The sequence below is a fragment of the Arvicanthis niloticus genome, chromosome 1 (genome assembly GCF_011762505.2).
Source record: "Arvicanthis niloticus isolate mArvNil1 chromosome 1, mArvNil1.pat.X, whole genome shotgun sequence".
Taxonomy (NCBI): Eukaryota; Metazoa; Chordata; class Mammalia; order Rodentia; family Muridae; genus Arvicanthis; species Arvicanthis niloticus.
This window is the reverse complement of record NC_047658.1, coordinates 72,901,137-72,916,477: the sequence shown is the minus strand read 5'-3', so window position 1 is coordinate 72,916,477 and position 15,341 is coordinate 72,901,137. Positions and strand designations below refer to the sequence as shown.

The window sequence follows — 15,341 nt, the reverse complement described above, 5'->3', positions numbered from 1 at the left end:
ATATCATGTAATTTTCAGGGTATAATATACATTTTTATAACCATAGTTAGTATACTATGCATTGCTTGAAACTTTAACTTTTTAAAAACATTTTTGAAATTTTTAAATTTTCCAACCTCTGTTCCCAGCCTCTTAAACCTCCTTTTCCAAGAACTGAATACTGTAAGGCTTAAAATGTAAATGACAGCAAGGATCATGGATCTTTCTTCTCCTGGCTTACTAAACATAGTACAATGACTTCTGTGCTATGATAACATGATGTGTTATGTGATATGTGACATGACATGTATCATGATGACACACAAAACAATATTTTCTATTTTAAGCCTAAATAACAATCAATTTTGCTTTGATACATTATTTTCTTTATCCATTTTTCATAGTAAAACCTTCTGCTTATATATCATTGCTACTGTGAGTACCATTTCAGAAGGAAAGAAGTAAAAATAACTTTTTAAGATCTAAATTTTTTCTACCAAAATCAATTAATTAATAAAAAATTGTATTTTCAAAGTATCTTTATTATTAAATTTCTAAGTACTTTTTTTATTACTATATTTATGTTTATTACAGTCCAGTTGTTACTCCTTGCCTCGTCAGTTTTTCCACAGTTCCTCATCCCATTCCTCCTCCCCTTGTCTTCAAGAGGATGCCCCTTCCCTTGCAAGGTCTCCCCACACCCTGGGGCTTCAAGTCTTTCAAGGTACCTCTTCTCCTACTGCCAGACCAGGCAGTCCTTTGCTGTATATGTGTTGGAGGCTCGGACCAGCTAGTGTATGCTGCCTGGTTGTTGGCTTAGTATCTAAGAAATATCAGTGGACCAGGTTAGTTGAGACTTCTGGTCTTCCTATAGGAATGCCCTTCTCCTCAGCTTCTTCCAGCCTTTCCCTAATTCAACCAAGGGGGTCCTTGGACTCAGATCAATGGTTGGATACAAGTATCTGCACCTGTCTCAGTCAGCTGCTTGTTGGGCCTCTCAGAGGACAGCCCTGCTTATTGGACTTCTCAGAGGACAGCCTCTGAGAAGCTAGGCTTCTGCCTGTAAGCACACCATAGCATCAGCTCTAGTGTCAGTCCTTGCAGCCTCCCCGTGAGATGGGTCCCAATTTGGGTCAGTCACTGGACCTCCTTTCTCTGTCTCTTCTCTGTTTTTGTCCCTGCAGAACTTTTACACAGGAACAATTATGTGTCTGACATTTTGACTGTGGGATGGCAACCCCATCCCTCCACTTGACCTGTCTTTCTACTGGAGGTGTACTGTATGAGTTACCTCCCCCCACTGTTGAGCATTTCATCTAAGGTGCCCCCCTCCCCGCCTCTGAGTCCTGATAGTGTCTCACTTCACAGGTCTTTACTATATTCTAGATGGTTCCTCCAACTCCCACCCTTCTAGGTTGCATATTTCCATTCATTCTGCTGGTCCTCAGGGCTTCTTTGTTGCCTCCCCCACCTGCCCCATATCTGATCATGTTCCTCTTTTTCTTTTCCCCCTCTCCTTTCCCACCCAGATCCCTTTCTCCCTCTGTTTCCTGTGATTGTCTTCTTCTCCCTCTCAAGTGAAACTGAAGCATCCTCCCTTGGGCCTTTCTGTTGTTAACCTTCCTGAGTTCTGTAGGCTGTATTCCTGGTATTCTGTACTTATTTGGCTAATATCCACTTATTCGTGAGTATGTACCATACTTGAAGAGTATAATACTAAACATTATTTTCTAATCTAATTGTATTTAAATCAGTTCAATTATTAGTAAATTGGTCATGAACATTATAATTATCTATGCAATGTTTTCTTATTTCACTATTCGTATTTCCCATGGATACTGGTTTAGCAATAGCATGAATGTGTATTAGTATAAATATTTTTATAATATTATGATTAGTTTAAACATTTCTGTGTGTTGCACTTTGTTACTCTTTTTCTTTAGAGCAGTAAGTAATTACTGCATTATTATTCGTATCTCTCCAAGAATATCTGAGATGTTGCTTGGCTGGTATTACTCTTTAGGGATAATGAACAAAATATTAAGATTTTTCAAGATATTTAATAATAGAAGGAATCAAGCTAGCTATTATATATTTGTCATACACTTACATTTGGAACACAGAAATTAAGCCTCATGCAGGTAGAACAATTATGAAATAGATACACATACAGTGTTTCACTAAAATGTGTTAAATTCAAAAATAAATAAGCATTTACATAATGTAAACCTTATATACATACAAATCATGTATACAACTTTAGAAATTCAAAGCTTGGGAAAACAAATTAATAATGTAAGTATAATGAATGCATATTGATAAGTCAATGACATAAATAAAAATATTTTTAGATCTTAATGGGAAATTCTTTAGGAAAGAATAATGTTATGTTCATACACTAAAATTCAATAAATATATGCAAAAACAATACAAAAGAAGTGAAATTTATGGAAAAAATTGATAGATACATTGTTAAATTTTCCAGGCACTTATAGACATTCTTACAAATGAATTTAGAAGATTATATTTTAAATTAAATATAAAATAATCCATATTTTTATAAAGATAACTGACCCAGAATATGTGATAACAGCTTAAAATCAAATATTATCATATTACTCTAAATGATATATTTGTTCAGTATTACAGGTCCACTTCTTTGTTCATTTTATTTGGATAGGAATAAACACAAAATCCATCAAAACAAAGGCGTTTATAACAAAGAGATACTGTTTCCTAATATATGCCTGTACCCTACAGAATTACATCTGATAGAAACATGGATTAAACATCACTAAATGGAAAGATCCATCCTGTCACTGGTGTCTTGGAAAAGATGTACAAAAAAATGGGATTTTTTTCCCATACTTTAGACTATCTAATTTTATGATCATAGTGACTTAGCCTTATAGCTGAAAAATAACATTGCATTAGTCACTGACATTTTGACTTGATTAATGTTAAGAGAATACATTAAGACAGTTGATTGTTGATTTTCACTTTTTTGTATTTATAAACTACATTCTCTCAACAATACTCAGTAAACAATGAGCTTTATCTTGAGGATGAAGCCAATCTATGTGAATGTAAGATTTAAATATTTCTTACTATTTAAAACTGTTGAACTTGTTCAAAATTTAAGTCACTAAACTCTTGAAAAGTTTTTAATTTCACAACCATAAATTCTTTTTTGTAAATGTCTATGGAATTCCTATTGTACTCTAAAACCTCAAATTATTTTTCCAAATTGTAATAATTTATAAAATTTCATAAGCAAAGAACTGCCTGTGTGTTAACTCATAAACATACAATGAACATGCAGAATTATTAGTGTTCTTCTGTGATATATGTACACATACACACATGTACACACACACACACACATATATATATGCATACAGATGATGATCAGGTTCAAACTCGAAGGTATTTTGTTGTTCTTGTTTTGTTTTGTTTTGTGGTTGCATTATTTTATGTACTTATGTATTTTTTTCTTGAACAGATAACAAAGGCACAGCTAAGATAGATATTATAAAATACTTGTTTCAAACTTTAGGCCAACTATATTATCCTACATTTGAAAATTTTACTAACTGACAATACCATGAAATGCAAAAATCTCATATAGCAAAGAGTTGCACAAAAAATAGAGAAAAAATAAAGAAAACATTATGTAGATGAATAATTTAAAGCAGATTTGATAACTGTCATACAAGTCTGAAATTTCAGATTCCACTAATATTTGTATTATATATATAGTAGATAACATTACATATAATTATATAGAATATCATAAAATATATATAGAATATTCTGAAAAATACATCAATTTAAACAGTTCAATTCTATCGAGATCATTTGAACCTTGGAAGAAGTAAAAGACCCAGATGTTATACTGGAGAGAAAAATTCTCTCGTGGGTCATACCAAATGAGTGACTTAACACTGTTTTCTTTGGGACTGGGCAGACTCCTAGAAGACAGTTCTACAGGCTAAATCCCATAAGCCCATGGGTGTTATAGATCCTGCATAAAACTCGCAGGTTTTCTGGCATCCCTTAACACTAGTACTGAAAGGTCTGTGTTGAGACAAGAGGTTTTCGCCATGATACCATCAAAGGATCATGTATGTATCTTGCTAGTTATGAAAATTGTATTATATATTATTTTCTCCTGAAAACCAGGTACACATCATTAGAAATTATAGCATTGAAAAGTTACATCCAATAATCTTTCCAAAGGTATTTTCAATCCTCTAACAATGTCGGCTTTCTCTGTCACAAACTTCACTAGTTCCAGGTTTGCTCTAACTGGTTTCCCTGGTTTAGAGATTTATTACTTCTGGCTATCTGTCCCATTCTCCATAATCTATGTGACAGTGTTCCTGGGAAACTGCATGGTGCTTCATGTGATTCGCACTGAGCTGAGCCTGCACCAGCCCATGTTCTATTTCCTGGCCATGTTAGCCCTCACAGACTTGTGCATGGGGCTGTCCACTGTGCACACGGTGCTGGGCATCCTTTGGGGCTTCCTTCAAGAGATCAGCCTTGATGCCTGCATTGCACAGTCTTACTTCATTCATGGTTTGTCCTTCATGGAGTCCTCTGTTCTCCTTGCCATGTCCTTTGACCGCTACATTGCCATTTGCAACCCTCTACGCTATTCCTCCATCTTAACCAATGAGAGAATCATGAAAATCGGAGTGGCCATCTTGTGTAGGAGTTCTATGCTTATTCCTCCAGTTATTATTCGCTTGAAGTTCTTAAATTACTGCAGACCTCATTTCCTCTCTCACTCTTTCTGTCTGCACCAAGACTTGATTAGAATGGCCTGTGGAGACATCCGTTTCAATAGCATCTATGGTCTAGCTCTGGTGATCAGCAACCTGTTGCTGGATTCAGTGCTCATATTAATGTCATATATTATGATCCTGCACACAGTTCTATCTATTGCATCCCGGGAGGAGAGAATCAAGTCTTTGCAAACATGTGTATCTCACATCTCTGCTGTTTTGGTTTTCTACATCCCCATCATTGGTCTGACCATGGTTCACCGCTTTGGGAAGCATCTCTCTCCTCTGGTTCATGTCCTCATGGGCAACGTCTACATTCTTTTCCCACCCTTGATGAACCCCATTATATACAGTATTAAGACTCAACAGATACGAGTGAGAATTCAGAGACTGTTCTTGAAGGGAACCTAAAACCTTAGATCTTCTGTGAATATATTTGAAGGTCAACATGCAGTTTTACAGAAGTTGAAATTCAGTAAGTAACTATAACTAGATGTACTAGCTAGAGTTTAATGACTCCATGTTGTAAATTTTCTCCTTTTCTCATAGCTGTTTTAAGATGTTGAAATTGACTTTTATAGCACTGTAGTTAATGTCACAAACTAGACTATGCAAATAAATGTACTCAGAATCATCATTTAAACCTGATTTTAACTTTTAAAATTTTAAATAAACATTATATCCCACTTTCTTTATCAAATTTATTTATTTATTCATAAAATCTTTCTCTAAATATAGTTTCAAATATAAATCTATAACTTTTGTGGCTAATTGAATATGTTTATTTCTTCTTTTATCTATTATGAAGGTGATATCTTTGGTTTTAAAACTTTTAGTAATTCGTATTGATCATTATCTCAATCTGTTTTGTTCACCTAAACAACTTATTTATGGTATTCAGAAAGTCCTGCCAATTGGTTCAGCCACTTGGAATGTAAGAAACTAGAAGCCTATGAGATTGGACTGTTTAGTCACTTAACAGTAGTTAAATAAACAAAAGAAATAATCTCAGTTCTGTGTTGACCAATATCCCACAGCTTCCCAAGTCTCCACACTATGGAGGGTAACAGAGACACTTGTGATAATGCCAGTAATAGCTACCATAGGTAGATCATTCAAATCATATAAAAATATTGTTGATTTGTATTTTCTCTCAATTAAATCTCTAGTGACAGGTAAAACATTCCTGTGACTATAATTTTTTAACTTAATATCTCCATGAAAATTCTCAGGTACATATTATTCTTTATTCTATCATTACATTTTCACCCAGTCAATGAATGATATCTCAAATGCATTTTATAATGAAATTTGGATATATTTTCTGCTTCATTTATTTTCAGTGATTATGCTTTCCTGCTTCCATTGTGTTTCTTTTAGTGCAAACTGGTCTAATATTTAGTGAAAGTTATAAAACATTGAACAAAAAGCCAAAAAAAAAAAAAAACCTAACAATGAGCTACATATGATAAGGCATGTACCATGTCTTTGTTAATGTAATTTTCTTTAAAATATTTATATAATTTACAAGAAATATAAAATGTTATATACAACATTTTTTCACTAAGTTCAAGCAGGGTTATTGAAGTATAGTTCCAAATAACCTGATTACTAAAAGATGTACATATATAATTTGATAGGAAAAGAGGAATACATTTAGGAGAGTATTTATTATCATGAATCTATTGTCATAGCCAAGGTGATGAATATTTTGTCCAAATTTCAGTGTTTGTTATATGTTATTATACTCACTCAAATTCACAGCATATGCTTATTTCTGTCATATAGCTTTGGTGTTAATAAGGTCATATAAATTGCATAGTATCAGTATAATTTTTTGGCATTCTTTATTTCACTTACAGTAATGATCTTCGGATAGTTATGACACACACTTACTAACAGCTCTGATTTTAAATATTTATATCTTTACTATCATGAATGGAAAGAGCCTCACCAAAGAATAAGATTACGTACTTAATAGCAGTCTTGCTACAGGTGCTATTTTATTTTACTGCATACTTAATTTTTTATGACTCTTGTACTTTATTTAAATGTTCTTCATGTTACAAGTTTAGAATTTAAAGTTTTCAAGAACATTGAGACCATTATTTTTGAGCCAATATTATAATACAACCAATTCTTTTGTGGTAATATTTTTACTTTATTATCTGAAGTTTGCTGCTGAATACTTTCTGTTTATTATGTGCTTTTGTAGTGCTAACTCTTCTTCAATATTCTGTTTATATAGAATATGTCTAAAACCCCATCCTTTCCTCTAAGAGTCAGCCATGCTTTAAACTTATAGGTTATCTTGGCTTGTGTACTCTAAATTAGTTAAACCACCTTTCTGCTCACTGGAAGTTGATAATCTGTATTAAGTATCCATTTCCTTCACAGGTCTCTTTAGTTCACAACCACATGCATCTCTTGTCATAAGCACTAAAATAAAAGCTGGTCTATCTTTAGGATCCTGTGAGAGGACCAGGCACGCCTGCATCTTAATTTTGGTGTTGCCTACAGATTATCTGGTTGACATTTGCACCTCTTTTCTTTCCTCAGTGATAGAGTGCTTCTGTGGCTTTTGTTGAACTGTAATAGGCTTTTTTCCCCTCTATTCAGTGATTCATTTGTAGCCAAAGTCCTTAAGCTTTGAAGCCTACTTTCTCTCCCTTTGCAGACTACGACATCTACATCAGGAATATTGCATAAATATTCACCTGCTCAAAGCCTTCAGAGCTTGGCAAGTTCAGGGGTAGGAAGTGGCCATGTTTTGTGAGTTTCTAACAGTGGGATGAAGAACTGTGAGACCTCGTATGCTTTAGAAGAAGAGAAGAAATGTAGACTTCTTTCATCCTTTCTTGTACTATTCATGCTACATGGGTATCAGCACTCCACTATCTCTCTGCCATGGTTGATATGGTGTGTCAGGGGCTTTTATTCAGATAGTCAAGCAGAAAATGATATATTGCCATTTGTATCATTGCTATACATCGAAGATCTATCTTCTCATAGTCCAACAATGTGAACAATAACAATAAATGTCCTGCCGAGCCTGAGAAACTGAATATATGGTCTCCATTACCTTTCTGTGCCTGTGTCTCTTTTTATCTTTTCATGACAGAAAGATTCTGCTGAGTTTCTTTCTGTTTTGTCTTCAGGAGTTTTCTACCTCATTATCCCAGTTCCAGCTTTTACTGTATTAGAAACTAAAAACAGCAGGACTCCAGAGAAAGGAAAGAAAATCTAATTACATTCGAAGATCAAAATGCACTTACAATGAAGAAGTACATGGACTGTGGACCCCCTCTATACAGAATATATGCAAATGTACACAACATCCTCTCTCAGTCAGCAGCCTATGATTACGGTGCTTTAACAATCTCGACAATTCTTATTTATAAAGTAAAGCTAACCAATCTTCATTATTTATTTTGGTTTTGAGGTTACAACATAATTATATAATTTCCCCTTTCCTCCCTTCAAACTATTTCATATACTCCTCCTTGCCGTTTTTCAAATTGATGGCCTCTTTTTTCAATAATTTTACATGCATGTATGTGTCTGTGTGTACATACAGATTCTTAAATATAACCTGCCCATTTTCTAAACTGTTACTTGTATGTACATTTTCAGGGTTAAACACTTGATATTGGATAAGCAGTTACTGTGCTCTTCCCTGGGGAGTGTGAGTTTTCCTTCTCTCCGCATTCCTTATCTGCCTTTACTTCTTCATGAGGATGAAATCTCACGAGCTTTCCCTCATCCACTTTAGCATGTTGATTGCTGTTGTCCATGTTCACTTCATGTTTGGACAATTATTTGGTGAGATCTAACGTGTGTGGTTTCTGTCATTACTAGGAGATAATGTCTCAGTGAAATGTAAATATAGTATCGTATAAAAAATAAAACACTAAAAAAAAAAATCCCTTATCCTCTTGCTCTGATAAGATTCCTTCCCTATTTTCTGCAATGTTCACCAACCCTTAGGTGCAGGAGCTGTTTTGCAGTTGCATTTATTGGCATTGAGCTCCACAACTCCTTCTTATAATTGATTTTCTGTGATAATCACTGTTTGTCTCTAAGATAAATTTCCTTGATGAATGGTAAAAATTATACTTATTTGTAGATATGAGGAAACATTCAGTGATTATGCTGATTTAATGGGGTGATGGTTGGAGGTTCTTCTCCTAGATTCACAACATGACTAGTACTTCTAAGTCATTTATGACATGTGTAGAACTTCCATCAAATGTACAGCTTGTAAAACAACTGTTAAGTCCAACATGAACCAGAACAATTGAAAGTTAAATGCATTTACTACTGTATCACAATAAGTGATTATTAACACTTATAGGATGTTTATAATTTCACAGTCACTAATATTAGTGTTTCATACACATGTTTGCAATTAAAAATAAATAGAAAGTTAAAATAGCTTCCTATTTTATAATAAGAAACTTTCTTATAATAAAAACCTACTTTAAAATAGGTTTTAAAATAGAAGCAGAATTTTGATTTTCACTAATGTAATGCTTAGTTATAAGCCCACATTATATTCTAGAAACTATATGTTCTGATAAGTGATATATTTTATTTTACTAAATAAAATTATTCAAAGTCACAGAATTCTTGATTCATCACTTTAAAAATCATTTATTTATTTTATATATGTGAGCACACTTTCACTGTCTTCAGACACACAGAAGAAGGCATCTGGTTGCATTATAGATAGTTGTCAGCCACCATGTGGTTGCTGGGAATTGCAACCTCTGGAAGAGCAGCTAGTGCTCTTAACCACTGAGTCACCTCTTCAGTCCCTCTGTTTACCATTTTTACTTTGTCTAATTTTATTTTCTGCATAATTTTGACATAGTTACCTGTACTAAGTTTATTGTTTCATCCTTTAAAAACAGTTGCCATTTTCAAATCAATTTTTCTAGTTTCCTTTTACTATGAATGCTGTACAACATAATTTTAAGTTTCATGACATATGTGTAATAGATTCCTAATCAATGAAAACATATGCTCTGGAGTCACCACAGTCTGTAGAAGTCCATCATTTAGGTGCAGAATTCAATTGTTATATTTCATGATGACTTATTAGGGTTTATTTTCTTCAGCTTGAAAATGAGGAGTAAAAAGCAAACAACAAAAACAAAAGATGAAAGCAGACATACACACATACACACACTTGCACACACTCACACACATATTAACACACAAAAAGACACACATACTCATACCCCCCCACACACAAACATGTGTGTGCAAACACACACAGACACACACACACACAGACACACACACACACACACACACACACACACACAAATGTCCACACAGAGACTGCTATATTCTCTTTGTGTGGGTTCTGACTGAACCATTCATTCATTGGATGTCAAACTCCTTCCTGCACTTGGATTCAGAGACACTCCTTTTGTTTTGTCTCTTTGCCAGTTCAACTCTTCTGAAGATCCATAGTTGTTAAAAATGTCAGTTGCTAAAGCCTGTTTCTGTAAACAGAACCATTTATTTTTAAACCAGATTGATTTTTATCTTTACTTATGTGGATGTGTCTGTGTGCGCTTATTCCAGTATATATGGGTACTGGAGGAAGTTGATGGATCTCTTGTAATTACAGACAGCTTTAAAATATTTAACATGGGTGCTGAGAATGAATCATCTCTCCACCTTCTGGCCATTTATCTGAAACTATACTAACATAGATATTCAAGAAAATACTGGGGGAGGGGGGCTTGAGAGATGGCTCAGCAGTTAAAATCACTGACTGCTCTTCCAGAGGTTCAGAGTTCAATTCCCAGCAACCACAACCATCTGTAGTGGGATCTGATCCCCTCTTCTGGTGTGTCTGAAGATAGTTACAGTGTAGTAATTTAAATAAAATAAATAAATTAATAAAAAACACTTAAAACAAAACCAATGTCTCAGGGAAACATTTAGACCAAAATGATCAATAGACATGTGAAACTGAAACAATTATTGTAAGGTTAATTTCTCTTCTTCACTGTGAGCATTTTAAACAAAATTTAAATCATATATATCAAGTTTATTAACAGAAAATTGTAACAAAATTTAAGCATTTCTATTAATATATCATTTCAAAGTTGCTCACTAGTACCTTAGGTAAGTTAAGATGGGTAACACAGGGTATGGTGTCATGTACTATAATGTAAAGACCAAAAGAAAGTTTGCATATGTTTGCTAAAGTCTCATAAGATAATGTCATGTCAAATATATTATTTTTGCTTGATTTCATATTTTACTTGGTTGCATTGATGGCAATTATGTAAGAAACTAATTTTAATGATATAAAATGTATGATATTGAAATAGTTTTGATTAAAATTTCTCTTGCATTTGTTGATCAGGGTTAATGGCTCTGTAAGGAAATGCATATCACAATTGTCTAGGCCTAACTAATTGAAAAATTTACTATATGTGTACTTTACATTATTGTACAATAGAGAAACTGAGAGAAGGTAGCTAAAACACATATAACAATTATATATTTTAAACAATTATATAAAGGAAAATATAATAAATGGAGATGTGAATAGATGTGATAAAATATTTTGACTTTATGCATTCCATATAATTTATTGTTATTCATTATTTGATCATAGTAAACAATAATACTGACTTGAACCAAAGACACACAATCTATAAGAATTTAACATTGACTATTTTACTAAAATTTGTAATTATTTTATTAAGTTACCAAAATATTTCCACAATATCTTCAAGTGCTCTTTATTTTTTAAGTTTTTATGTAAAAACTGTAAAAACTTAAACTGTTTTATGTCAACATGGTTTGTATTACATCAACAAATTACTTTCTTTAAAGAAAAAAACTGAACAACTCTCTCCTGAATTTGCTTGGTCTTTACTCCATAAATGATGGGGTTGAGGGAGGGTGGTAGAACCACATAGAGGTTTGCAAGGAGGATGTGAACATGCAATGGTATGCTATCACCTCCAAAACGGTGAGCAAGGGAAGAAAAGAAAACTGGTATGTAAAACAACAGGATGACACAGACATGGGAGCCACATGTACTCAGAGTCTTTAGCCTGGCATCTTGGGAAGGTATTCTATACACAGCACAAAGTATGAGAGCATATGAGACAATAATAAGTACTACATCTAGACATATGGAAAACAGAGCCACAACCAATCCATAGTAAATATTGACTTTGATGCTGTCACAGGCCAACCTGGCAATGCCCATGTGTTCACAGTATGAGTGACGAATGATGTGCCTCCCACAATAGGTGAGCCTATAAACAAGAAAGATTAGTGGGAAGCAGATGAAGAAGCTTCTGATCACAGATGCAATGCCCATTTTGATGATGACAGATGGGGTTAGAATGTTGATGTATCTTAGTGGATAGCAGATAGCCACGTAACCGTCAAATGCCATGGAGAGCAGTATACCAGACTCTGTCACAAAGATGAAGTGGAGGAAAAACATCTGAGACACACAGCTAGCAAAAGAAATGCCTCCAGCTTGGAACCAGAAGATTGCTAATACTTTTGGAATGGTCACAGTGGACAAGAAGATATCAGTCAGGGCCAACATGGATAGAAAAAAGTACATGGGTTCATGAAGACTATGTTCAGTGGAGATCAACAATATTAGGAATGCATTTCCTACAACAGCCACTATGTACATAGAAAAGATGGGGATGGAGAGCCAAATGTGTGCATCTTCTAGTCCTGGGATCCCAATCATTGTATACCAAATGTCTCTGAGATTGGTGTTATTTGAAAATGTTGATGATGTCATCTTTTACTCTTTTTTCTGATACTGGGAATGGTGATGAAAAAAAATGATGAATCATGGTTATCTTTGTCTTAATTTCTTGAAAAAGCAATTCAGAAATTACTTGAGAAAGAATTATTTAAAAAGAAAAATAGTAAAATAGGCTATGATGTTTCAATCAATCGTAATATATAAATAACAAAACAGAAATATTTTATGAACAGGAAAATAAACCCAAGTTTATAACACTTGTATTAATGGCTTTAGTGGAAACTGTAATAATTGTACAAAACAAATTCATTTGACATAGATTCTAGAAACTGTTCTCAAAAGTACTAGGTTAGCATCAAAATAAAAGTCCGTAAAATGCTTTTGCCTGATTGATTATTTCTAAGGTTTAGCACATTATTCTTTTCTGGAATTTTTGAGATATAGTCAGGATTCTATAGTGGTCTTTGTAAAGATGAGCTTGAGACTGTTGCCTTAGACCACTTTGCCATCCTGATATCCCAGATTAATCTTTTGGATAGAAATATTATTGAGTCAATGACAACCAAACTCCCATACTTTAATGTGCAACATGTCATCGAGGAGTTTGCTCCTTTTTATTTTTTATCAATTTGTAATGAATAAAAGAAAGCCAAGACTATAGGTAAACCTCACTGTATACAGTGTCACATTAGCTTAACATTTTAAGTTCACAACTATGCTTTTGTATTTCATGATTGTAATCTGTGTGTGTTTCTGCTAAACATTCATTAACCATGTTCTAACTCAGCACACCTTGTCTTTCTCACTGGCTAATATCATATTTATACTATATATCCCATATTCCATGTTTGTCAAATATCTGTGCATTCTACTATGTTTTCTTATTTTAATATTGATATGATAATTTTATTTAATGACACAATATTCCCTTGATACTAGTATTATTATCACTATCATTAATCAATGTCATCATTATTGTTATATTGAATAAGAGTTGAAATAAAAATTATATTCAGTTACCATGAGAAAAATTCAAAAGAATTAGTGAAAGACAAGTCATTTTCTGTTAACAAATGTTGGTTACACAAGACTGTGAACAGCAGAAATTTACCAGATAGGTAACTGTCAAAAGGATCGTCACTCAAGTATAGCAAAACATAACTTGGGGTAATAAATGAATATCAGAAAATTTTCTCTTAGTTTAAGCCAGGGGCATGAGATAGTCATGAATTGAAGGAACAATACAATCAGACAGCTATAGAATTAAAATTCTATCATGATAAAGGAAATTCAATAAAAGTGCTTTTTGCTTCTTCTATTGAGATGAAACAAAATTTATAAAATTACAATGAACCATGTGGAAGATTTTAAAAAACTTTATATTTAATCCATATCTGTTAATACAACAAAAGCAAATAGTTACTAACTTCAGAATGTTTTTAAAATAATACAGCTTCCGAAAAGAGATAAAATTGATTGTATAAGTGTTGTGCACTACAAGCACATGCCAGAAAATTTTTATCTATTTGTTGTAAAACATCCTAGAAGACATGCTACAGAAGGATGGCTTTTCTGAAGCAATTTTGTCTTTTAAGCCCAAAACTACCTTGAATCAATCTTTCTTTCATGGCTTTCCAAATACTGAGATGATTGGAGTTGGCATGCATGCACAAGAACCTAAAGGATTTTATTTTAGTAGAACTAAGGACATTTCAACAAAGAGAGAGATTGTACAAGTTCATCTAAGAGCCAACAGATTTCTCACTTGGATAGTTGTTCTCTTCAGAATTCCAGGAAGAGTTCAGGGTAAAGACAATGGGTCTCATCACAGGAGATGCACAGCTTTCTTGCGGTTAGAGGATATACTGGGTAGTAAATGACTCTGCAAGATGGTAGCATCACACATGAGAAAACAGATTTGCTTAGAAGACACTTCCTAATTTTTGATAATATTGAGGTACATAATAATTCCAGGTCTTGATCTTTCCAATCTGTTCCTTTTGTTGGTCCACAGCCAAGCTTATACAATCATACTTTCATGTGTTGTGCCCACCTTTATAATTTATACTCAGAGTATTACATTTCTAAATGTATATTCATATTAAAATATATCTCCAGGGAACATAAAGCATTTTATCATAGAGAACATCTTAGATAACCAGTGGTTATGAAGCAGAGATGGCTTGGTACTCGCACTGCTTATTTGAGCTCCCTTTATCATCCCATTCATTAAGCCCTGAACTGGGAGTCACCAATATACTGTAATGCACATCATTTCATTTTTCTCCCTAATAATCAATTTTACCCTGATGAAGAAAATAGTCCACAAAAGGCTTTGCATTCCACTGATTCTGCAACTAGCCAGGAGAAATCATAAACGACAATTAACAAATCTGTATTATACTGTAAATCTTATTGTGCATGGATTGGTTACTTAAATGTATATATTTAACTTTTCATCTTCTTTCTAATTATATCACTTCAAAGCACTTGTTTCTGTTTTATATCTCATTTTACTTTTAACCTGCATCAAAACTATGCTATCTCCAAAAACTTACAATGCAAGTAAAAAAAAAAAAAGTGAAATTTTGGTAATTCCAGGCCTTTTTTTTGCTGGAACTCAGGCTTCCTCACTCACCACAACAAGGTCCCTTCTGTGTTTTTATTTTTTAAATAAAAGTTTACTGTCTTAAACTAGTAAGGCAAGCTTCTGCTGTACTTTATTTTTAAGGGGAGGGGGTTAAATTAGAGAACAGAATGTAATAAGAAAAGCACACAGAAAACTGGGGTAGGGGGCTTGG

At 33.6% G+C, this 15,341-nt stretch overlaps 2 protein-coding genes across 2 annotated transcripts; one reads left to right on the top strand and one right to left on the bottom strand.

Moving 5' to 3' along the window:
- The first annotated feature begins 4,059 nt into the window (after positions 1-4,059).
- On the top strand, positions 4,060-5,578 carry LOC117693752 (olfactory receptor 51V1-like). The gene has a single exon (XM_034484503.2). The coding sequence runs from the start codon at positions 4,239-4,241 to the stop codon at positions 5,178-5,180; it is 942 nt and encodes a 313-aa protein (XP_034340394.1). The 5' UTR covers positions 4,060-4,238; the 3' UTR covers positions 5,181-5,578.
- A 6,012-nt stretch (positions 5,579-11,590) lies between these two features.
- On the bottom strand, positions 11,591-14,424 carry LOC117721243 (olfactory receptor 52Z1P-like). Its single transcript, XM_034519827.2, has 2 exons — positions 14,306-14,424; positions 11,591-12,594 (listed from the first exon to the last, which is right to left on the bottom strand). Exon 2 carries the CDS (start codon positions 12,571-12,573, stop codon positions 11,611-11,613), a length of 963 nt encoding a protein of 320 aa, XP_034375718.1. The 5' UTR covers positions 12,574-12,594; positions 14,306-14,424; the 3' UTR covers positions 11,591-11,610.
- Positions 14,425-15,341: the final 917 nt, after the last annotated feature.

Coding starts and splice junctions, on each gene's coding strand:
- LOC117693752 (XM_034484503.2), top strand. CDS start 4,239: ATGTCGGCTTTCTCTGTCACAAACTTCACTAGTTCCAGGTTTGCTCTA.
- LOC117721243 (XM_034519827.2), bottom strand. CDS start 12,573: ATGACATCATCAACATTTTCAAATAACACCAATCTCAGAGACATTTGG.